We start from the raw sequence: 25,248 nt of genomic DNA, 5'->3' as shown, positions 1-25,248 counted from the left end.
AAGAATCAGATTCTGACAGTGACTGTAAGGAGCTGCCCCCAAACCTTGTAGCCATTGAGAACCCTAAATCTGAGGACTCCCAGGTCCCTTTGAAAATGCTGGTGGTGATGGAGGCAGACCGACAGTGGATGAAGTACAGGAGTTCTATGGTAGCTGGAAGGCCGCCAGCCATTTCACCCCTCCTGGCCCTGCTGTTTGCTTTGATGAGTCCCAGTCTGGAGTGCAACACCCCTTGTCATTTCCATCTGAGGCAGAGTGCTTCAAGCTGTTTCTGAGACCAATCGCTTTGCCTTGAAGCTACAGGAGAAGAGAGAGCCAGGAATGAGGGAGAAACTTGCTAAATGGGTGACAACCACAATTAGTGAAATGTATACCTTCCTGGTGACTGTCCTTCTTATGGGGATAGTAAAGAAGAACTCCCTAAGAGAATACTGGAGCACAGACCCTATGTTTGCAACTCCCTTCTTTGCCAACTCTTTTCCCAAGACCGCTTTCTAGTTCTTCTGCGATGCCTGCTTTTCGTCAACAATTCTACTGCCATCCTAAATTACCTGTTATACAAAATAAGAAATGTTCTTACCAGCCTGACATCAGCATTTGGTCACGTCTTTGTGCCATACAAGGACCTATGCATTGATGAGTCCCTGACGTTATGGAACGGTAGGCTGGCGTTCCGTCAATTTATTCCCTCCAAAAGGCACAGGTTTGGGGTCAAGGTCTTTGTCATGTGTGACATGAAGACAGGATTCGTCCAGGACATTATAGTTTACACAGGGTTCACCACTGACATCCAACATTTTGAGGGGCTTGGGGTGTCCGGGTCCATGGTGATGACCATGCTGGCTCCTCATCTCAGCGAGGGACACACCTTGTATGTGGACAATTGGTACAGCAGTCTGCTCTTCAACAGCACAGTCAGGTCGAACAGGAAGGGGACGCCGACATTCGGATGCAGAGAGGGGAGGTGGAGTTCAAGGAGAACGGTCAACAGCTGGCAGTAAAGTGGCATGACAAACGAGACGTCCATGTCCTCTCCACTGTCCATACAGCAACCATGTCGGCCACAGGGAAGGTGGACCGCTTGACTATAACCTCAAAATGGGGGCACTGAATAAGGCGGACATGATGAACAGTTTTGTGGAATGCACTCAGAAAACGACCAAGTGTTATAAGAAGATATTTTTCCATCTGATCGACACTGCTGCGCTCAATAGCCACATAGTTCACCGCCAACTACTGGATGCGATGATTACTGAACAAGGTATTATTTGTAATTGGACGTACAGTTGACATACAGAAACTATTATAACGTAATAAGGCACTTACTTTGTTAGAAACGCAGCCTGGATTTTAACCAGGGTGTCTGTAGTGACATCTCTAGTACTGCGACGCTGTGCCTTAGACCGTTGCTCCACTTCGGAGTCATAAGGCCAGGGTATCCTCAAAATGCAACACAAGCTAATACTTATCTGCCGCAATTTGCATTGTTTTACAGAGCTAATAGAAGAATGTCGCTAGCTACGTAAGCACGATATAACACCATAATGGTTATGAAATGAGTAATGTTACCTCGCGTGTCCGTGGTTATAAGGAATATACACAACTATATTATGCTCCATACTTACAGTGAGCTACAGTAGACATACATACAAAAACTATTATAACGCAATAAGGCACTTACTTTGATAGAAAGGCACACATTTCCAAAGTTATTATTCGTAATGAAACCTATAATGACTGCGATGCGGGCAACAGACGGAAAATGTGAACATGTGTGCAGATCCTGTTCGTTTGGGAGATGCGCGAATGTCCGCAGACTTGAACTGCACAACAATTGAGAAGTACTTGGGGAATTTTGTCCGGGTCAGAAATGTCAATTTTTTTTTATTGTCCACAAAAATTAAAAGGACTACTTTTATGTGAATGAATGAGGAGGCGGAACACACCTCAATTCAAACTGTTCTTAGAAAATAAAAACTTGCTAGAAAATCATTTGAAATTGACAAGTTGAAAACAGCCTATAAATAAAAACAGGCTGCTTGCCTTTGTTTGAGGGCAGCGCGGATTAAATGTGCTGTTGCGTAACAGCGATATAGAGATATTTGGAACTCACGTATGAAAAGGTTAAAGTGGCAGCTCTAGCCTTTAGCTCAGTGTGGATGTTGCCTGTAATCCATGGCTTCTGGTTGGGATATGTACATACTCAAATCTAAATTATATTTTGATTTGTTTAACACCTTTTGGTTACTACATGAATGCATATGTGTTATTTCATAGTTTTGATATCTACACTATTCTACAATGTAGAAAATAGTAAAAATAAATAATGAGTAGGTGTGTCCAATCTTTTGCCTGGTCCTGTCCATAGAGACTCAGAGCTAGACGATTGTATATCAAACACTGCAGTTGTGGAACAATGGGAAAGTTATTCTGCTTTGAAAGTTGATACATTTGTTACCCCACATTTGAAAAAATGTCCCTTGAATGTTTCGGTATACAGTATACTGGAGAGCTCTTCTTTGTCTACACCAGTTCAGCATCTTTCACACCCTCATAAAACCCACCCATCTCTTTAAGGATTCACATGGGAGGCCATGTTCTCAACAGAATGAGTAAGGTAGTGTAGTAAACAACCAAAGATTTCAAGACAAAAACTGGTGAAAGTAGTAGCAAAAATACACTCTGTAAAAGCGGAGTCTTTTGTTTAGACATGTAGCTTGCTAGCTAGCTAAACAATGAACCTAATGGTGCTTTGAAGGCAACTGGGAAAAATACTGTATGAGATCAAATCATGATGTCAGTGATCTTCAGGTGAGAAAGTTGGGAGTCCCAACTTGGATGACCGTACAAAACTATTTTTCTCAGTCGGCGCTCGTTTTTTTCAGAGTTCCCAGTTGTCTTGAATGCACTGGAATCGGAAGTCATAGATTTCCGAGTTCCCGGTTGTTTTGAAAATGACAATAATCCCAACCTATACTGATTTGTCATAGCTAGCCACCGTGCATTAATCTCCAGGTAGCTAAAGCTAGCCAACTAGGTTTAATGTTAGCTAGCTAGCTAAAATTAGTCTACAACTAGCAATGTAAATGGTTTGCTGAGATACAAATAATATTACTACACAGATCATACACTCAATGCTAGCTAGCAAGCCAGCGAGCTAATGTTAGCTAGCTAACAGTACTCTTTAACTTGCAATTAAAACAACTTTCTGACAAAATTAGAAACGTATAATATCTGAAAATGTAGCTAGCGAGACTCATGTCACAGATGCCACGGTTGCCCTTAGTTTGAATGATGTAATCAGGAGACAGCCTTCTGTGTTCTCTTTTTGAATCTCTTTGCATACATGCAATCAAATGCCAGAGTTTTCTCCATCTCCTTAGCTATCATACTCTGCTTCCACCAGGCATTCCACTGATTTCATGACTTGGTCAACTTCTTCTGTGACAACAACACTGTTGATAGCCATTTCTTCCCCATAACTGTCATAAGAAGACTACAATGTCTGGTTGAATGAAAATGATTTGACCTGAATTAGGGATTTCCTCATCGTCTGATTCTTTTTCAGAGTCAGTGAGAGTCAGCATAGCACGATCGTCCTCTAGAAAATGGAGCGCAGTTGCAACACTTTTACAGTTTTTCATGATATCTTTCAAAAGATCTGTGGTAGAAAGGATTATCTACACATACTAAACAGCTCATGTTATAGACATACGCATGCTACATGGCAGACCAAACCGAACTCATTTCTCGGCATGTCTAACCCATCCATTATCTCAGCCAATCATGGATAGTGGGAAGGTTCCTGTCTTTTTCTGTGGCTAAACTAACTAGGCTCGTAATTTAACAGTTGTATTTGTATTTACAGATGGCATACAGGTTTGTTATTTAAGTTTGTTGTCTACGTTTAAATGCCTCCTGTGAAGTAGTGACTTGCGACATATGCCTAGTTTCCTGAAACAACAAGTCACATTGAAAATAATACACATCACTCCATCCTGTATCAATGGGGTGGCTGGTCCTAATTAAAGTCCTGTAGATCACTTCATTACTTCCTTTTTAGTTTACAAAGCTCTACTTTACAAGCTTCTGACCTACCTAACTTCACTGTTAAAATGAAGAAATATGAGACACCAAACCCATTCACAGGAATGGTTAACTCTCAAGGTTCCACTCGTACGTACCAATCTAGGTAAATTATTTAACGAGAACTGTTTATTTAATGTAAATAATTGTATTTGGTGTTTGAAGCTGTAGTGTTTGATTCTGTCATTTGTAGTTTAAAAACAAAAATGTTTTATATAATTTTGAATGTGTTTTTTTGTTGTCCTCGGGGCACCATTGTAAATTTGACCCTGGTCTCAATGTATTCCCCTGAATATATCATAGTTAAATAAAACATTTATAAATACAGCTGTTAGATCTTAATTTGACCAGTATTCTCGCATCAAAATAATCCTGCAGCAGCAGGATTTGATCGTTTAGTCCATAATGTTACTTGATCTGTGGTTAGGCTATTAAATAGCCAAAATAGCCTATATGGAAAAAGTGAAATCCTGTTAATATAACCTTGTCTTATTGCAGATTTTCAGTGAATGTATGTAAATCAAGAAGCTCATCTGTATTCCTATGGTGCAGGAAAATCCTCAGCAAAAAAATGTATTCAAATGAAGATTCTACATCTGTACACACACCTACAGTACCTCAGCTTTATTTATTCTTCTTGCAGTGCTCCCATTACTTGTCTCCTCTTACACAGCCTTTATAATTTTTACCATTTATGTGACAACAAGGCATATGAAGCTATTAATCAAAGCCATCATATAGGTCTGACGTCGACACATCTAAACTTATGATCCATTCTGTCAAGGACTTGGCAGAGACTCCACGGAAATTAACAATCCTGGGAACGGTCCTGAGGTCCCGTCTTTAAATCATATTCGGCCAGGGATGCCAATCCTGTCTCTGTAGGTACTTTCTGAACTCAAAAGTTGGACTGGAGGAAGAGGGAGTTAGGCCAAGGGCCTTGATGGAGGAAGGCTTTGGATATTACTCTGGGTTTGATTACGTTGGCTGACAGGCTGTATGTATGTCTGGGCAGCTTCATGGTGCCTGAGAGGCACATGGAGAGAAAGAGTGGAGAGAGCGAGAGAAAATTATAAGCAGAATGGAATCAGGAAAAATAGTGAGTGAATAAGAGGATGAAGAAAAAAAGGGGGCTATCTAAAAACAGAGAAAGATGCAGAGAGAGAATGAGGGATGAAAATAACACAAAGCTGTGAGAAAGAGAACTGACTAGCGGCGGCTGTCTCGGCGAGCCAGCACTTTGCAGCCTGTGATAATTTATTAGCCTTTCCAGACAGCTCACCTACTCGCCCGCCTCCGACCACTAACGAGAGACGACAGTGGTGAATACGGCCAAACACAAGGATGTGATCATTAGAGATGGGAGGGGGGGGATTGTCAAGCTATCTGTTCACACACTCTCACCCACTCCCTCTCTCGCTCACACACTCCCTCCCGCTCACTCGCTCTCTCTCTCTCACACACACACACACACGTCCGCCTGCTGTCTGTCACTTCACCGGGGGTTGCCACCCACTCAGAGCAACTGCAGTCCTCCACCTGCCCACCTGAGCAATCTCATCACTTTGTTTCTCCCTCCGTCTCTCTCCCTCCATTTCTTTCTTTCTCTCCACTGTCTTTTTCACTGTCCCTCAATACATATTTGTTTTAAGACTTATGGCATTGTCTTTATTGAGGTCCCTCTCTGGCTTTAGATTATTACTGAGACACATCAGAGGTACAGTATCTCAGAGATACTATAGGCATTTCAGTCTTCATACAGCTTGTGCATAACAGACTTGTGTATAAACAGAATGCCTCCTGAATTAATGTGTGAATATGCCCATTCCAAACACATCAGAGCTCTCGCCTCTCTTGCTCCATTTCCACACATTAATGCAGGGTTGCCAGATCAATTAGCTGGAAGAGCCTAATCAATGGGTCTCTATACCGAGCATTGATCCAGAGAGAGGCATCCAGAAATAGCTGTGCTGAGTCTAAGATGATGCTAGGATGCATAGCTGTTGTTTTACAGGCTCCTGACCAATTCTTCTGTTTATCTGGAAGTTTTTTTGTGCTGATCATAACTCTTTTTTTTTTTCTGACCGGAAAAAAAACTTCTGGACATCAGAACAGCAATCATTCACCTTGATCTGGACTTCTACTTTTACTTCAGTGAGTCTTCGGCGCAGGACATACTGCTCACCTCAGGACCAGGCCCTAATCCCGACACACGGAAGAGGAAATATGTCACTATAGACGTAGCCGTGCAGGCACATTGATGAGACTACGGCGACGATTGAATAAGCCACCCCTACCCTCTGTTCTATTGGCGAATGTGCAATCGCTGGAGAACAAACTGGACAAGCTCCATTTGAGACTATCCTATCAACGGGACATTAAAACCTTTTACTGTAGTGGGCTAAATAAGGGTCCCAGTGTTTGAAACAAATCTACTTTGAAACAAAAGTATACACCTCACACACATGGTTATGGGTTTTAAAAAAGAAGACACCTGTACCATGTCAGATATAGAGTTGAAATGTATTCAATTTTGAGTTTGCATCCCAATATTACACTTTCTATACAGTACCAGTCAAAAGTTTGGACACACTGTAGAATAATAGAAGACATCAAAACTATGAAATAACACATATGGAATCATGTAGTTACCAAAAATATATTTTATTCTTCAAAGTAGTCACCCTTTGCCTTGATGACAGCTTTGCCCCCTCTTGGCATTCTCTCAACCAGCTTCATGAAGTAGTCACCTGGAAGTAATTTAAATTAACAAGTGTGCTTTGTTAAAAGTTAATTTGTGGAACTTTCCTTAATGCGTTTTAACCAATCAGTTGTGTTGTGACAAGGTAAGGTTGCTATACAGAAGATATCCCCATTTGGTAAAAGACTAAATCCATATTATGGCAAGAACAGCTCAAATAAGCAAAACGAAAGGGCAGTCCATCATTACTTTAAGACATGAAGGTCAGTCAATCTGGATATTTTCAAGAACTTTGAAAGCTTCTTCAAGTGCAATCGCAAAAACCATCAAGTGCTATGATGAAACTGTCTCTCATGAGGACCGCCACAGGAAATGAAGACACAGTTACCTCTGCTGCAGAGGATACGTTCATTAGAGTTAACTGCACCTGAGATTGCAGCCCAAATAAATGCCTGATAAGTGTTCAAGTAACAGACACATCTCAACATTAACTGTTCAAAGGAGACTGTGTGAATCAGGCCTTCTTGGTTGAATTGTTGCAAAGAAATCACTACAAAAGGACACCAATAAGAAGAAGAGACTTGCTTGGGCCAAGAAACACGAGCAATAGACATTAGACTGGTGGAAATCTGTCCTTTTGTCTGTCCAAATTTGAGATTTTTGGTTCCAACCACTGTGTCTTTGTGAGACGCATCGTAAGTGAACCGATGATCTCCGCATGTGTGGTTTCCACCGTGAAGCATGGAGGAGAAGGTGGACCAGTGTGGGGGTGCTTTTCTGGTAACAATGTTAGTGATTTATTTAGAACTCAAGGCAGACTTAACCAGCATGCCTACCACAGCATTCTGCAGAGCTACGCCATTCCATCTGGTTTACGTTTAGTGGGACTATCATTTGTTTTTCCACAGGACAATGACCCAAAACTCACCTCCAGACTTTGTAAGGGGTATTTGACCAAGGAGAGTGATGGAGTGCTGCATCAGATGGTAGAAAGGCCTGGCCTCCACATTCACCCGACCTCAACCCAATTGAGATGGTTTGGGATGAGTTGGACCGCAGAATGAAGGAAAAAAGCAACCAACAAGTGCTCAGCATATGTGGAACTCCTCATGCATTCCTCATGAAGCTGGTTGAGAGGATGTGAAGAGTGTGCAAAGTGTCAAGGCAACAGGTGACTACTTTGAAGAATCTCAAATAAAATATATTTTGATTTGTTTTAACACTTGTTTGGTTGCTGCATGAATCCATATGTGTTATTTCATACAATGTAGAACATAGGAAAAATAAAGAAAAACTCTGGAATGAGTAAGTGTGTCAATTTGACTGGTACTGTGTATCCAATGTAAAGAAAATAAAAAAGTTTAAAATGTTGCTACATGGGATCGAGCCGGGTAGGTCAGAAATGGTTATTAAAAGCACCAAATGTGTTTTGTCTGTTATGTGGCTGTCATAACCGTTGAGGGAGAGTTTTTTTTTTTACCAAAGATTTGACCATTTTCCAGAATTTAGCTAGATTTACACCACTTTCAGATACACAATTCAAGAAGTTTGTTGGCTTTGCTTTTCTAACCAGAGTAAGACATATATTCCTCAAATGTCTGAAGGACTGCCAGTCAGAAGTAGAATCAGTCAATCTAGCTTTAGCCCAAGCTAAGTTTTTCATGAAATCTTTCAGACAATTCATGCGTGAACCACTAGATAAATCTGTCCTTTACCCTTAATCTCTCATATGGGGCATGCTTATCTGAAACAGAGTTAAACAGAGAGGTAAAACATTTAAGGGTCTGTGTCACGCTCACTATCCTCAACTCCCTGTCATAAATCAACCAAGGCGCAGCGTGCATGTAGTTCCACATCTTTTAATGAAAGTGAAACCGAAATAACCAAAAAACAAACAGGTAAACAGCAAAGACCGTGACGCAACCGAGGTGCACACAAACACACACACACGGAAAAATAATTACCCACAAAACACAGGTGGGAAAAGGCTACCTAAGTATGGTTCTCAATCAGAGAAAAGGATTGACAGCTGCCTCTGATTGGGAACCATACCAGGCCAAACACATAGAAATAGAAAACATAGAAAAAACACAGAATGCCCACCCCAACTCACGCCCTGACCAAACCAAAATACAGACATAAAAAAGGAACTAAGGTCAGGATGTGGACAGCCTGATCCAAATCAGAGGGACACACCCTCACAATCATACAACCCCAGGTCATACAGGAAATGTTGCTCATTTCTGTTTGTAATAGTTTATGGACATGCTTTAGGTAGCTTAGTATTTCTAATGCAGACAATGGGACAATGGTCACTGAGCTCATTAGCAAAGATTCCATTGACTGTATACTGTTGAGGGTTTTTTGTCAGAATGATATCCAAAAGAGTAGTTTTTCAGGATGTTTTAAGTTGGGCCTGGTTGGTTTAGTTATCAGTTGAGTACTATTTAGCTCAGTACAAATATCTTTCAGTCTATCTGATACTGGCACCACCCATCCAGGTTAAGATCACCCAATAATAATAATTCAGATTTAGCATTGTTAGACCGCAAGTCAGACAATTTGCTAAGAGCAATTGGGAGGGCAGTAAAACTCCCACATTTAGAACAAGACATACCAATTGCTTGGGGACAGAGGTGGCAATACTCACAGCAACATTTAAGTTGTTATTTATGAATACCCCCACCTCTGTCAGATCTATAAACATTGTATCCATTTAGACACATCAGAATCTGTAATAGACTGTATGAAACAAGTTTCAGTAATTATCAAAATGTTTGAGTTAGTTTGAGAAGCTAGAATTACAATAAGATCCATTTTCGAAAACAAACTTCTGACATTTACATGACTGAGTCCAAGTACACAGCTGCGGGATTTCAGATTCAAATTATTTTCCACGGATATAAAGTTCTACATGCATCATCGTTGGAAAAACAGCAGTGAGACATGGAAGGGACATTGGTGAAGTCCTGTATAGCGATACTTTGAGAAGCTAAATGCTAAGGTGAAATGCTAACTGTCAGGATTTGGCCAGGGTTGTTCTGGTTTTTGGTCACTAGATGCCCCCATTGTGCTTTTTGACCTTTTGTTTTCCATTGTTCCCCGTTATTATTTGCACCTGTGCCTCGTTTCCCCTGATTGTATTTAAACCCTTAGTTTTCCTCAGTTCTTTGCTCTGTGTTTGTATGTTAGCACCCAGCCCTAGTATGCTGTGAACTTTTGTTGCTCCCGTTGGACTCTCTTGTGGAATTCTGTTTTTGTCCTTGTTTATTTATTTTTGAGTATCTTTTGAGGCTTTTTCATGCTATACCTACCACCTTGTGGATTTACCTTTTTGTCTTGGAGGATTACCTTTGTTCTCGTGGAATTCCTTTTGAGGTGGCTCAGTTGGTTAAGTGACTGTTACTCACTCCGGAGACTTGGGTTCGTAACCGGGTCCTGACACTAACTTTGCGAGGTGTAATTGAGCTTAGTGACAGTACAGGTGCAATGCTAAAAGCGAGGCACCGTGTGACCAAGCCCGTTGCTGACAGAAGTGCAATAACAGAGGGAGTGACAAAATCAAATGCTGATGACAGACATGATTGCAGTTGATATTCAGCCATTTTTAATGGTAGAGGATGTCTTCAATACTATAATGGCTTATTTAGAACCAGACTACAAGATGGCATGTAGAAAAGCTGTGACGGTCCTTATGGAGGAATTGTACAATGATTGTTCTGCAATTGGAATCGTGAGCTGTCAAACACCATCATATGTGGCATTAACAACAGATTTTTGGAGTTCTATTAACATGCTTTCATAAATCACTGCAACGAGCCATCACATTGACGAGAAGTGGAACATGAAGTCCCATGTATGACAACTGAGAACATGGAGGAGAAGCACATCGCAGAGAACCTAAAAGCGCATTAATATCATTTATTGCTGAGTGGGTGGGGGACAGCAGTAAGGTGAGCACTGTCTGGTAGGCAGCCAGGACTGCGGTAGATTGAACTGCACTGTCCCTTAGTGGTCATACGCAGGACCATATCTGAATTGTGAGTTCATGAATTGTGTTTTGTTTTGTCACATCCCTAGCGTGCAGTGCATAATTCCAGTGCCTTTGAAGCAGATCACAGTAAGGTATAGGTATTTTTAGGCTGTAAATTAGGTTCTGTCAGATAGGACTGCTGACGGAAACACAAAAACCAAAGAGAAAAGTGAAACTCTCCAAGCTGATAAGATAACACAATGAGGTGATGACAGTGAAGAGGTCGATAAGCCTCCTAATTGAACCTAGTTTTAAAATGGATACAACACCACTTAAGTCAGCCCTAGGAGGATTTGTAAAGAAAGAGAGAAACAGTGGGAACGTGTTGGCACCAGAACACCTGTAATCACATTACACCTGTGTTTTTTCCATAATTATTCATTTCAACCCCAGGGGCCTCACTTACCATGTTGGATTTAAACTGTGTGTGCCCCAATGCCTGTCCTTCTGCCTGTATTATTTAGTCAACCGTTATTCACAGCCATCCCCACCCCTGTAACCCGAGGATTTAGGCATGCAGCCAAAATGGATGTTTCTTGTTTTGTTGGAATTGACCGATATCAGAAGCAACATGTAATTGAATGAGCAATATATGCATTTTTCATGCTGGAGGTTAATGACAGACAGAGACCATATATCCTTTTCGTTTGTATGCCTTCTTTATGGGGGGCTGTTGAAAATTTAGTATATTTTGGGTGTTAAGATTAGTACTTGTAAATGAATGTCATTATGTATGGCTGAGTTTTACATCTGAAGCTACTAATTAGAGAATCCCTTTCAGATGAATGGGCAATTTGCATTTCATTGGTTGCAAACAGTACGATGAGTTCAGTTTTTGTGACACCTTATTGTGACGATAACATTTCCTGGAGTGAATGAAAATACAACTGCCTTATTTACCAATTAGCCATACATTATCAATGAGAGCTGTTGATTTTCTGCTTTATATGTTTAATTACATATCAGGCATGGATACAGGTCATGTAATTATTTATAATCAATTCTCAGCCAATGACTAATACTAGATAATATACTGTACTTCCTAATGTGCCCTCAGATTTTGGCATGTCAATCTGAGGTAAGATTTTACCTTATGAAGTTAAAGATGAGACATTTTTTTTTTTTTTAAGAAATAGGCTTGTTGGTATTTATTAAGATCCCCATTCTATCGCTGCAAAAATGTCAGCTACTTTTCCTGGGGTCCACATGAAACATGACAATATATAGTACAGAACATTATCAAGGACTGAAATACATAGCCTTCATATCAGTGCTTACACACAATATCTTGGTCTAACACATTGTACAGTGCAAATTACAATACAATATATATAAAAAGGGCTGTGTCTCTTCACAGTCTTCACTCTTGTGCAGTAAAGTGTTATTTGATCTGTTTTTTTAAAACTGGTTTTATTGCTAGCTTGAGTTACCAGGCTGTTGGCAGAGAGTTCCACGTAGTCATGGCTAGGGCTGTTACGGTGAACATATTACCGCCACACCGGCAGTCACGAGTCATGAAGGCAGGCAAATTCCACGTGACTGTTTAATCACGGTAATTAGGATTCTCCAAGCTCTGATACTGCTGATGGTCATTAATAACTGCCTGGTACTCAGCACTCTATTGTCCCTCTAATCACTCTGTAATCGAAAATCTAATCAAACACAGTGTCACGCCTGCTCCCGCTCCCCATCCTTAGCACTCGAGGTCGCCAGGCTGCTTATCATTATGCACACCTGTCACCATCGTTTCACGCACTAGCGCATCTTTGGACTCGCATGGACTCCATTACTTTGCTGATTGCCTCTCCTATATCTGTCTGTTCCTCAGTTTGATCCCCGCATCAGCATATTGTAATTTTGTTTCCCCTGTCCAGACGCTGTCCGTGTTCTGTTTTATGTTCATGGTTTCTTAAATGTTCACTCCCTGTAAATGCTTCTCCTCTCCCAGCTTCTGTCCTTACAGAGAGCCCATGAGCTCATGTTGCGCAACATTTCTATAGACTATGCATTTGCATGAGAAAACAGAGTGATGGCTTCTATTAAAAAGAGGATACCATCAGCTTTCTCTAATCTAGACCTACTTATTTATTTCTCAACTTTCCTAATATTAAGCACATTGGTTTTCGTTACAACAGGAACATAGCCTACCTGGCTGGCATGAAAATGAACCATGGGAAAAGCATAGATTTACATGTTTTCTTTCCCCCTGCCCCTTTTTCGAGACAGGTGCAGGATAATGGTCCATGCTAAATCAAAACAAATTTCACACACACATTATTTAGTACCTGTAAAGATAAGATTAAATCAAGAATAGTCTGACGGGTGACAATATTAGCCTATCACTTGTGAATCATATATTGTCAATTGTGAATGATGCCTAGGGTAAGGTAAGAAGCAATGCCTTTTTTTGCGACTTTTTCTAATCTTAGTCGTACACCTCATGTAGGCTAGCCCATAGGCCTATAAGTTTTGCTAAGGTTTATATAACAACTATAGTGGCTAAAAACTTTTACAAATTAAACACAATCTCCTTTACAAGGGGTCTAGAGCCTAACTGGCATACTCAAGCAGCACTTGCGTTTAAAGTTTGGGAAAGATAATTTTCACCATTTAAAAATGCACCTTTTATAATAAAAGCATCACATGCATAATGACATTTGCTGTCACTTTTGATAATGTTTTCCCGCTAATTGAACATTTGCGTTTATAGCTTACTGCCGTGTGCGCTTTGCTGTGCTTTATAATGTGAAGAAATAGACTGATATTTTAGCAACATTTTAAGCAAAACATTCTGATCTGTCAGCCTCAATGTGTAAAAAAGTTTTTTTGATGCTAGTGGTTGTATTAATTTGGGATCAACTGTCCCAAACTATGTTTACAATATTTATTTCTCGCACAGAATACATTTACATTTAAGTCATTTAGCAGACGCTCTTATCCAGAGCGAGGTTCGAAGACGGTAGGCCTACTCATCTTGTTGGCTGACAAAAAGTAAATGTGGACAGCTCTTCTTTCCAATATCTTCAATATGCACCTCCAGAATTGGATAAGGACACACGCAGTTGCATCCTCGATGTGTCTGTCTTCACTTGTAGCCTATGAGAAAGATCAGATCACGTGATGGAGAGCCATGTGAGTGAAAGGTGCTCCGCACGCAGCACTCTGGGAGAAGGGAATTATAATTATTATATTTAGCCTAAGGGTACTCTCCTGTTCAGATCTGAAAGATCAGGTTACACTGTGTCCACTCTACAGCGCCCTCTCTCTTCTGCAGAGGGGAAGAGGGGGGAAGTTGGCCATTTTATGACGGTCGTAAATTCCTTGCAGAAACTCTTCACTGCCATGGAGTATTGAGGGGAAAGAAATCTCTTTGTTACAAAGACATTCTTCCCGCCAAAACTCCATCATTCAAAAGTGGGGAATGAAACAATATTTCTGTAAATCCAAGTGGTTGGAGTGGTCTGTGGGTACTCGAAGAACAATTATGTCAGATCAGTTGTGTTTTGGGATCTCATGAAGGACAGTAGAACAGCATAAATGTGTCTCTGTGTGTATTTCCCAGTGATCAGACTCACATCCAAATGTGGGGGAACTTATATTATTAAATATGAAACTATTTGTTAGAAGATGTAATGTGATGTTAGCCTTCTAAATAAACTGTTAACCAAGTCAGTGGCCACGCCCACGTGAGCACAGACATTACGTCGGCGTCATGGAATGCCCCCTTTTCCCAGAGTGCATAAATCCCACTTCTGACAAAATGTGCTTTAGGCCAGAGAGCATGGAGCTGTAGCTACATGTTTAAATGGTTGACAATTTAAATACAGAACATAGGATGTGAGGACGCAGTCCACACATCACGAATGATTAAGAAATCTACAAAACTAAAGACTACACTCAGTCTGCAGCTGTATATGTAAAATCGTCTAGGAAACTCGACTGAAGATGGGAAAATAACATTTCCCTATCGAACGACTGAATGGTACTCTGAAAGATCCATTCTAAAGAACATTTCCCTATCAAACGACCATTGGTAATGTGTCCATTATAACAGCGGATAAGCTACAACCACGAAAGACATTGTGACTTCTGGGGAACATAACCAGAGACTTTCTGTTGACTGACTCTCCAGCAGACAGACCGGAGGTTTCAACAGAGACAAAGGCATACAATCGTAAATATGTACATTGCAGTGGATTTCGAATGAGCGGCCATTCATGTGTAAAGTATTAGCATTTCCATGACCTGTGTGTACGATAGTGAAGTCCTTTTTTCTTTTCTCCCGCTCTTTCTTACATGCCCCTCCCTTTTCATTTTGTGTAACAAGCTGTCATATCGGTTTCTTCCACTCGGGACTCTTCATTGCATTATGTGGTACTCAATGTGTAAGCTATTCTGTTTGTGTTTGTAATTATGTGTGATTATTTAGTTAGTTTGTTAGTAAATAAATAATTAAGCCAATTTGTATATCACTGATTCATCATTTATGATAGGGTTCGTGCAAATATCCAAGGGTTTTGCGACATTCAGAATGAGACTGATAGAAGGTAAACAATTAATTCATGACTGATTGACGACTGAAATGTAAGATATATATCTTCCAGTTAATTAGAAAAATGGTAACAGGTTAAATAAACTTTTTCCATGGTGCCTCAAAATTACTGATGAGTTAATTGTTACATGAGTAATTTAATCATCGTAATAATTAAACATAGTTTATTGGTTTGATAAAACAATCGTCATCACATTAATGATAGCCAAAGAGTTGCAATAAGGATGTCGCGCAGTTGTGTCCCCGATGTGTCGGTCATCACTTGTAGCCTGGGAGAAAGAACGTAATGGAGAGCCATGTGAGTGAAAGGTGCTTCGGAGCACACAGCACTCCGGGAGAAGGGAATTATAATTGTTATATTTAGCCCACGGGCACAATGACCGCAAAAGGCATATATTTTTTTAGGTGGTATTACGGCCCCACAAAGGGGGGCAGCTGGGAAATTCGAGGCACTATCAAGTGCTTGTCAAATTGTGAATGAGAGACTAATGCAGTGTGTACAGCCTGTGCATATAAACATAGCAGAGCTCATACTTCTCAAGAGACTCTAATGATGATTTGAAAAAAGTCACATCATGCAGCCTTACAATGTATTAAAAATCAAAACACATCTGCCGCCACTCCCCCAGTATTCTCTACCTCTGTGTGTGTGATATGTGGGCGGAGACAGGTGTGCCGGAGTCAGAGCAGATCTCCACCCAGCTGCAATCTGTTCCATAATCAAGACCTCAACAAATACTCAGCCCTGACACTTCTGCGCTGCCTGATCATAGTCTTTGCTCATTCTGCCTGCTCTGACTCTGGTGCCTGTCTCCAGTCCCATGTCTCGTCATCTGTCCTCAATTCCCCACTCTACTATTCCCTTGGATTCCCCTCCGGGCCTGCTTACCCTGTCTTAAACACTCTCGCTCCAGCCTCAGCCTCCGCACCTGGTTTCCAGCAACCCGCCCGAGTTTCCCCTGACCGGCACTCCATATTCCCCGTGTTTCAATAAATACCGTGGTTACTTCATCCCAGTCTCCTTGTCTGAGTCTGCTCTTGGGTTCCCTGTTCCACTCCGCATAACAAGCCCAGCATTTGTTGAACAACGAAAGTTACATGAATAACACTAAATTAAGCATATAGGAGTACCTGTTTCTTTGTTAACCACTCAACACAAAAGCTACGTGCGCTCTCCCTCAAATCGCTTGGAGATCATATCCTTTCTATTTTATTCAGCTTTGTTCAATTGTATTCTTCATACTATAAAATAATAATGGTACGGAATTCTAAGCAAATTCTGTCTGCTAAATGAACTAGTGTAGCCCACAGCCATAAGGCATAGCCAGATCAGCACCTAACATAAGGACAACTCAGAGTATGCTATTCTGTTCTTCTGAAATAGACTACATTTTCTTCATATCATGTTTCTTTAGACCTGTCTAAAATAAATAATGGATTTATTGTGAAGTTGTAGGCTGCAGACCTTAGGATGTTCCCCAAAGGACTGCATCAGTGACTTATAGAAAGCCAGGAGATGCTAAATGTGTTTGTTAATTAACGGTCAATTACCATGAGACGGGCGGCAATGCGAATAGTCTGGGTAGCCGTTTGGCTAGATGTTCAGGAGTCTTATGGCTTGGGGGTAGAAGCTGTTTAGAATCCTCTTGGACCTAGACTTGGTGCTCCGGTACCGCTTGCCATGTGGTAGCAAAGAGAACAGTCTATGACTAGGGTGGCTGGAGTCTTTGACAATTTTTAGGGCCTTCCTCTGACTCTGCCTGTTATAGAGGTTCTGGATGGCAGGAAGCTTGGCTGTACTGGGCCGTTCGCACTACCCTCTGTGTAGTGCCTTGTGGTCGGAGGCCAAGTAGTAGCCATACCAGACAATGATGTAATCAGTCAGGATGCTTTCGATGGTGCAGTTGTAGAACCTTTTGAGCATCTGAGGACCCATGCCAAATCTTTTCAGTCTCCTGCGGGGGAATGGGTTTTGTCGTGCCTGCTTCACAACAAAAGTCATGGTGTGCTTGGACCATGTTAGTTTGTTGGTGATGTAGACACCAAGGAACTTGAAGATCTCAACCTGCTCCACAGCAACCCCATCGATAAGAATGGGGGCATGTTCGGTCCTCTGTTTCCTGTAGTCCACAATCATCTCCTTTGTCTTGATCACGTTGAGGCAGATGTTGTTGTTCTGGCACCACACGGCCAGGTCTCTGACCTCCTCCCTATACGTTGTCTCGTTGTTGTTGGTGATCAGGCCTACCACTGTTGTGTCTTCGGCAAATTTAATGATGGTGTTTGAGTCATGCCTGGCCGTGCAGTCATGAGTGAACATGGAGTACAGGAGGGGGCTGAGCACGCACCCCTGAGGGGCCCCTGTGTTGGCGGATGCGGATGTGTTGTTACCTACCCTTACCACCTGGGAGCGGCCCGTCAGGAAGTCCAGGATCCAGTTGCAGAGGGAGGTGTTTAGTCCCAGGGTCCTTAGCTTATTGATGAGCTTTGAGGGCACTATGGTGTTGAATGCAGAGCTATACTTTATGAATAGCATTCTCACGTAGGGGTTCCTTTTGTCCAGGTGGGAAAGGGCAGTGTGGAGTGCAATAAAGACTGCATCATCTGTGGATTTGTTATGGAGGTATGCAAATTGGAGTAGGGCTAGGGTCTCCGGGATGATGGTGTTGATGTGAGCCATGACCAGCATTTCAAAGCACTTCATGGCTACAGACGTGAGTGCTACATGTCGATTGTCATTTAGGCAGGTTACCTTAGTGTTCTTGGGCACAGGCACTATGGTGGTCTGCTTAAAACATGTTGTTATTACAGACTCGGTCAGGGAGAGGTTGAAAATGTCTGTGAATACACTTCCCAGTTGGTCAGCGCATGCTCGCAGTACACGTCCTGGTAATCTGTCTTGCCCTGTGGCCTTGTGAATGTTGACCTGTCTAAAGGTCTTACTCACATCGGCTGCGGAGAGCTTGATCACACAGTCTTCCTGTACAGCTGGTGCTCTCATGTATGTTTCAGTGTTAATTGCCTCGAAGCGAGCATAGAAGTATCGCTGCCAATACATTTTAAAAACATGACAATACATTCACAAAAGATTTCACAACATATTAATTAAGTGTGTGCCCTCAGGCCTCTACTCTACTACCACATAGCTTTAGCACTAAATCCATGTGTGCATAGTGCATTCGTTATTGTATGGTTGTGTTCATGTGTCTATGTTTGTGTTGCTTCACTGTCCCTGCTGTTTCATAAGATGAATTTCTGTTTTTTAAATTTTACTGTTGACATGAGTTAATTGATGTGGGACGGAGTTCCATGTAGTCATGGCTGTATGTAGTACTGTGTGCCTCCCATAGTCTGTTTTGGACTTGGGGACTGTGAAGAGATCTCTGGTGGCATGTCTTGTGGGGTATGCATGGGTGTCCGAGCTGTGTGCCAGTATGTCAAACAGACAGCTCGGTGCATTCAACATGTCAATACCTCTCACAAATACAAGTAATGATGAAGTCAATCTCTCCTCCACTTTGAGCCAGCAGAGATTGACATGTATATTATTAATATTAGCTCTCTGTGTACTTCCAAGGGCCAGCCGTGCTACCCTGTTCTGAGCCAATTGCAATTTTCCCTCTTTGTGGCACCTGACCACACGAGTGAACAGTAGTCCAGGTGTGACAAAACTAGGGCCTGTAGGACCTGCATTTGTCACGCTCGTCTGATGGAGTGGACCAAAGCGCAGCATGGTACATGTTCATGATATTTATTTAAATCTGAACACTAGAACAAAAATAACAAAGCGTGAAACTAACAGTTCTGTAAGGTAACTAAAACTATACAGAAAACAGCTACCCACAAACCCAGGTGGGAAAGTATGATTCTCAATCAGAGACAACGATAGACAGCTGCCTCTGATTGAGAACCACACCCAGCCAAACACAAACATAGAAATAAAGAAACTAGCATGCCCACCCTAGTCACACCCTGGCCTAACCAAAATAGAGAATAAAAGCCTCTCTATGGCCAGGGCGTGAGAGCATTGTTGATAGTGCTGTTAAGAATGCAGAGCAGCGATTTATTATAGACAAACTTCTCTCATCCTAGTGCTGTTGTATCAATATGTTTTGACCAGGGTTACTCCAAGTAATTTAGTCTCCTCAACTTGCTCAATTTCCATATTATTCATTCCAAGATTTAGTTGAGGTTTAGGGTTTAGTGAATGATATGTCCCAAATACAATGCTTTAAGTTTTTGAAATATTTAGGACTCACTTATCCCTTGCCACCAATTCTGAAACTAACTGCATCTATTTAATTGTTTTTGTCATTTCAGTTGCTGTGGTAGCTGACGTGTATAGTGTTGAGTTATCCGCACACATAGACACAGTGGCTTTACTCAAAGCCGATGGCATGTCATTAATACATTTTGAAAAAGTAAGGGGCCTAGACAGCTGCCCTGGGAATTCCTGATCTGTTAGACAGGTAACTCTTTATCCTCTTACATCTATGGTGGCGCTATTTCATTTTTGGATGAAAAACGTTCCCGTTTTAAACAAGATATTTTGTCACAAAAAGATGCTCGACTATGCATATAATTGCTACTGTTCGAAAGAAAACACTCTGACGTGTCCAGAAATACAAATATCTTCTCTGTGCGTGCCCTTTAACGTGAGCTTCAGGCAAAACCAAGATGAGATGGCATCCAGGAAATGACAAGGATTTTTGAGGCTCTGTCTTTCATGATCTCCTTATATGGCTGTGAACGCAAGAGGAATGAATCAACCCTTTCTGTCGTTTCCCCAAGGTGTCTGCAGCATTGTGACGTATTTGTAGGCAGATCATTGGAAGATTGACCATAAGAGACCACATTTACCACGTGTCCGCCCGGTGTCCTGCGCCGAAATTGGTGCGCAAAAGTCACCTGCCAGTATTTTTCCATGGGACACAGAGAGGGAAGCAAGCTTCCACGAACTGCATGTCAATGAAGAGATATGTGAAAAAACACCTTGAGGATTGATTCCAAACAACGTTTGCCATGTTTCGGTCGATATTATGTAGTTAATCCGGAAAAAGTTTCACGTTGTAGGTGACTGCATTTTCGGTTCGTTTCGGTAGCCAGGCGCAATGTAGAAAACGGAACGATTTCTCCTACACACAGACGCTTTCAGGAAACACTGCGCATCTGGTATGTGGCTGAGAGTCTCCTCATTGAAAACATCAGAAGCTCTTCAAAGGTAAATTATTTTATTTATTTGGTTATCTGGCTTTTGTGAAAATGTTGCGTGCTACATGCTACACAAAATGCTATGCTAGCTTTGCATACTCTTACACAAATTAGTCCATTTCTATGGTTCAAAAGCATATTTTGAAAATCTGAGATGACAGTGTTGTTAAGAAAAGGCTAAGCTTGAGAGCAAACGCATTATTTTAATTTTATTTGCGATTTTGAGAAATCGTTAACGTTGCGTTATGCTAATGAGCCTGAGGCTTAGTCACAAACCCGGATCCGGGTTGGGGAGTTTCAAGAAGTTATCCACAATACAGCAGGGGTGTAAAGCTATAACAAACATATTTTTCCAGCAACAGACAGTGATCGATAATATCAAAATTCACATTAAAGTCTAACAAAACAGACCCCACAATCTTTTTATCATCAATTTCTGTCAGCCAATCATCAGTAATTTGTGTAAGTGTTGTGCTTGTTGAATGTTCTATCCCTATAAGCATTCTGAAATTCTGTTGTCAATTAGTTTACTGTAAAATTACATTTTTTCTGGTCAAACACAATTTTTTCCAAAAGTTTACAAAGGGTTGGTAGCAAGCCAATTGGTTGGCTATTTGAGCCAGTTAAGGGGGCTTTACTATTCTTAGGTAGGGGAATACGTTTTGCTCCCCTCCAGGCCTGAGGGCATACAATTTCTAGTAAGCTTAAATTGAAGATATGGCAAATGGGAGTGGCAATATCATCTGCTATTATCCTTAGTAATTTTCCATTCAAGTTGTCAGACCCAGGTGGTTTATTATTGTTGATCGACAATGAAATAAATTAACTTCTTACGTACTATGTAGAGTTACACCCAGCAGTTTAGTATACTCAACTTGCTCAATAGCCACATGATTCAATAATATATCAAAACAAGGTTTAGCGCTGAGCGAGTGATTTGTCCCAAAAATTATGCTTTTCATTTTTGAGATATATTTTTGCCAATAATTGTGCGAAAGATCAGAATTGGGCTGTCTGTGTAAACGCAGCCAATCAGGGTTGATCAGGTGAAGGTGGGTCAGCCACTATGGAGGAGCTACCCTACCAATACAAATCTCTAGATGACCAGACACCATAACAACCTAATTGGGGGTATGCACCCGCATGCAGGGACAGCCACCACATTAAGACTTCAAGATTTTGAGTTATTCCATATTGTTTTGCGGATATCCTGTGTGGAGAGGTTTTGTTTTTGGTTGTCAAAGGAAAAGTGTGGATAATGATGACTTTGTGGGCGGTTTTATTTGGTCAACACCCCATGTCTTTTAATTTATTGTTGATTGGTACTCAGCAATCTGTTGATTGGTTGATTAACACTCGCCTTCCTGGTCTGTGATTTGTAGCTGGACAATGTGGACGAACAGGCAGCCCAGATCCGCCGGGAGCTGGATGGAAGACTACAGCTTGCAGAGAAGATAGCCAGGGTAAGTCCTACACCTATAGCCCTCAAACTAACAATGCTGTGTACGCCACGTACAGTGGTAATCAGCTCTGGTCATGGAGGGCTAACAGGTGTCCAGAAGTTTTTTCTTTTTCAGCCAGGTACTTTCACACCTGAATCAACTAGTCAATTACACATTGATTAGTTAAATCAGCTTTGTTGAAGTTGGATGGACACCTTGTAGCTCACTGAGCCGGTGATAGTTGACAACTGTTTCAGAATACTTTAAATAATATCTTGTGGTCACTGTAGTTATCAACTTCCACAATGATGGATGCACAACTCTTCCTCTAACACTGACTCCCTCTCAGGAGAGGAATTACCCCAAGTTTGTGTCTAAAGACATGGAGGCCATGTACATCGAGGAGATGCGCTCGTCTGTCAATCTGCTCATGGCTAACCTGGAGAGCCTACCTGTGTCCAAGGGAGGCCCCAACTTCAAACAGAAGCTAAAACGCTCCTCCATGAACAACTCCTTCCTGGACATGGGCGACGAGACAGAATTCCTTTCCAAGTCCGACGTGGTCCTCTCCTTTGCACTGGAGGTGTGTTTGGGGATTTCATCGTGTAATCTTGCCCAGTAAATGTTTTTGTTGTACGCTCAGATTGCTTGCTCTCAGTCAAGATAATTGATGTGTTAATTGTTCTGGTTGACTTTTGAAAGAAAGATCAATGAGTATTTTACATTTATTTACATTAGTCTGGTAGTAGTTTTATCTATTCTGGGGTCAGTTTGAGACTTATTGTGTCTACTGAGGGGCCAGACAAAAGAAACAAACTTGCTGTGTGTGTGTGTGTGTGTGTGTGTGTGTGTGTGTGTGTGTGTGTGTGTGTGTGTGTGTGTGTGTGTGTGTGTGTGTGTTCCTACCTGCCTGTGAATGTCCCCTCTGTGGCTGCAGGTTGGCATTCTGTGATAGTGCCTCGACTGGACTTACACGACCCAGTGACTCCACGTCTAATGCTTCCCTTTCTCTCTGCATAAGTGTGGAGCTGACCATGTCCTCTTTCTGTTGCTGTTTGCAGATAGTGATAGTGGAGGTGCAGGGCCTGAAGTCGGTGGCTCCTAACAGGATTGTGTACTGCACCATGGAGGTGGAGGGAGGAGAGAAACTGCAGACAGACCAGGCAGAAGCCTCCAGACCACAGTAAGTCAACAACAAGGTTGCATGTTCAATCGCTGCAGCAGCCACATCATTTATTGACTGTGTTCACTGTCGTTCACTCCAGATAAGAGTGTCTGTTTAATAATTACTGTTCAGGCGGTCTTGAAAAAACCTTCCAAGTTACCTTTTCAGGAACCGAGTAATACGTTTTTTATTTTTTTTATTGCCATATATTAACTTCTTCGATATAGGGGGCGCTCTTTTAATTTTTGGATAAAAAAACGTTCCTGTTTTAAACAAGATATTATGTCATGAAAAGATGCTCGACTATCTATGCATATAATTGACAGCTTTGGAAAGAAAACACTGACGTTTCCAAAACTGCAAAGATATTGTCTGTGAGTGCCACAGAACTAATGCTACAAGCGAAACCAAGATGAAATTTCATACAGGAAGTGCCCCAGATTTTGAATGCGCTGTGTTCCAATGTCTCCTTATATGGCTGTGAATGCGGCAGGAATGAGCCTACACTTTCTGTCGTTTCCCCAAGGTGTCTGCAGCATTGTGACGTATTTGTAGGCATATCATTGGAAGATTGACCATAAGAGACTACATTTACCAGGTGTCCGCTTGGTGTCCTCCGTCGAAATGATTGCGCAATCTCCAGCTGCGTGCACTTTTCCATTTGGTTCAGAGGAGAAAGGCAACTGCCACGAATGATTTATCATCGAATAGATATGTGAAAAACACCTTGAGGATTGATTCTAAACAACGTTTGCCATGTTTCTGTCGATATTATGGAGTTAATTTGGAAAAAAGTTTGGCGTTGTAATGACTGAATTTTCAGGGTTTTTTCTTAGCCAGACGTGATGAACAAAACGGAGCGATTTCTCCTACACAAATAATATTTTTGGAACTGAGAGTCTCCTCATTGAAAACATCCGAAGTTCTTCAAAGGTAAATGATTTTATTTGAATGCTTTTCTTGTTTTTGTGAAAATGTTGCCTGCTGAATGCTAGGCTTAATGCTATGCTAGCTATCAATACTCTTACACAAATGCTTGTGTAGCTATGGTTGAAAAGCATATTTTGAAAATCTGAGATGACAGTGTTGTTAACAAAAGGCTAAGCTTGTGAGCCAATATATGTATTTCATTTAATTTGCGATTTTCATGAATAGGTAACGTTGCGTTATGGTAATGAGCTTGAGGCTATGATTACGCTCCCGGATACGGGATTGCTCGACGCAAGAAGTTAATGGAAGTTCACAAGGCATTTTGAATAACTTATTTTAGTCCTAGAGTCATGAAACTTCACAGAATCAATCAATCAATCAAAAAAATGTATTTCTAAAGCCCTTTTTACATCAGCTGATGTCACATAGTGCTATACAGGAACACAGCCTAAAACCCCAAACCACAAGCAATGCAGATGTAGAAGCACGGTGGCTAGGAAAAACTCCCTAGAAAGGCAGGGTCCTAGGAAGAAACCTATAGAGGAACCAAGCTCTGAGGGGTGGCCAGTCCTCTTCTGGCTGTGCTGGGTGAAGATTATAACAGTACATGGCCAAGATGTTCAAATGTTCATAGATGACCAGCAGTGCCAAATAATAATAATAATAATAATCACAGTGGTTGTAGAGGGTGCAACCGGTCAGCACCTCGTGAGGTAATGTCAGTTGGCTTTTCAGAGCCGATCATTCAGAGTTATAGACAGCAGGTGCGGTAGAGAGAGAGAGAGTCAAAATCAGGAGGTCCGGGACAGGGTAGCACGTCCGGTGAACAGGTCAGGGTTCCATAGCCACAGGCAGAACAGTTGAAAGTGGAGCAGCAGCACGACCAGTTGGACTGGGGACAGCAGGGAGTCATATGGCCAGGTAGTCCTGAGGCATGGTCCCAGGGCTCAGGTCCTCCGGGAGGGAGAGAGAGCGAATTAGAGGGAGCATACTTAAATTCACACAGGACACTGGATAAGATAGGATAAATACTCACGATATAACAGACTGACCCTAGCACCCCGACACATAGACTATTGCACCATAAATACTGGAGGCTTAGATAGGAGTGGTTGGAAGACACTGTGG

General features: G+C 41.6%; 1 protein-coding gene across 1 annotated transcript in view; it reads left to right on the top strand.

Moving 5' to 3' along the window:
- Positions 1–25,248, top strand: part of LOC135509565 (calcium-dependent secretion activator 2-like) — a 159,060-nt gene that overhangs the window by 3,888 nt on the left and 129,924 nt on the right. Inside the window, exons 2-4 of the mRNA XM_064930326.1 lie at positions 21,966–22,046; positions 22,375–22,608; positions 23,087–23,208. Coding sequence (XP_064786398.1) covers positions 21,966–22,046; positions 22,375–22,608; positions 23,087–23,208 — 437 coding nt within the window. The remainder of the gene's footprint in view (positions 1–21,965; positions 22,047–22,374; positions 22,609–23,086; positions 23,209–25,248) is intronic.

Source organism: Oncorhynchus masou, chromosome 22 (assembly GCF_036934945.1).
Source record: "Oncorhynchus masou masou isolate Uvic2021 chromosome 22, UVic_Omas_1.1, whole genome shotgun sequence".
Classification (NCBI taxonomy): Eukaryota; Metazoa; Chordata; class Actinopteri; order Salmoniformes; family Salmonidae; genus Oncorhynchus; species Oncorhynchus masou.
The sequence above is the reverse complement of the archived record's forward strand: the minus strand, read 5'-3'. Positions and strand labels throughout refer to the sequence as shown.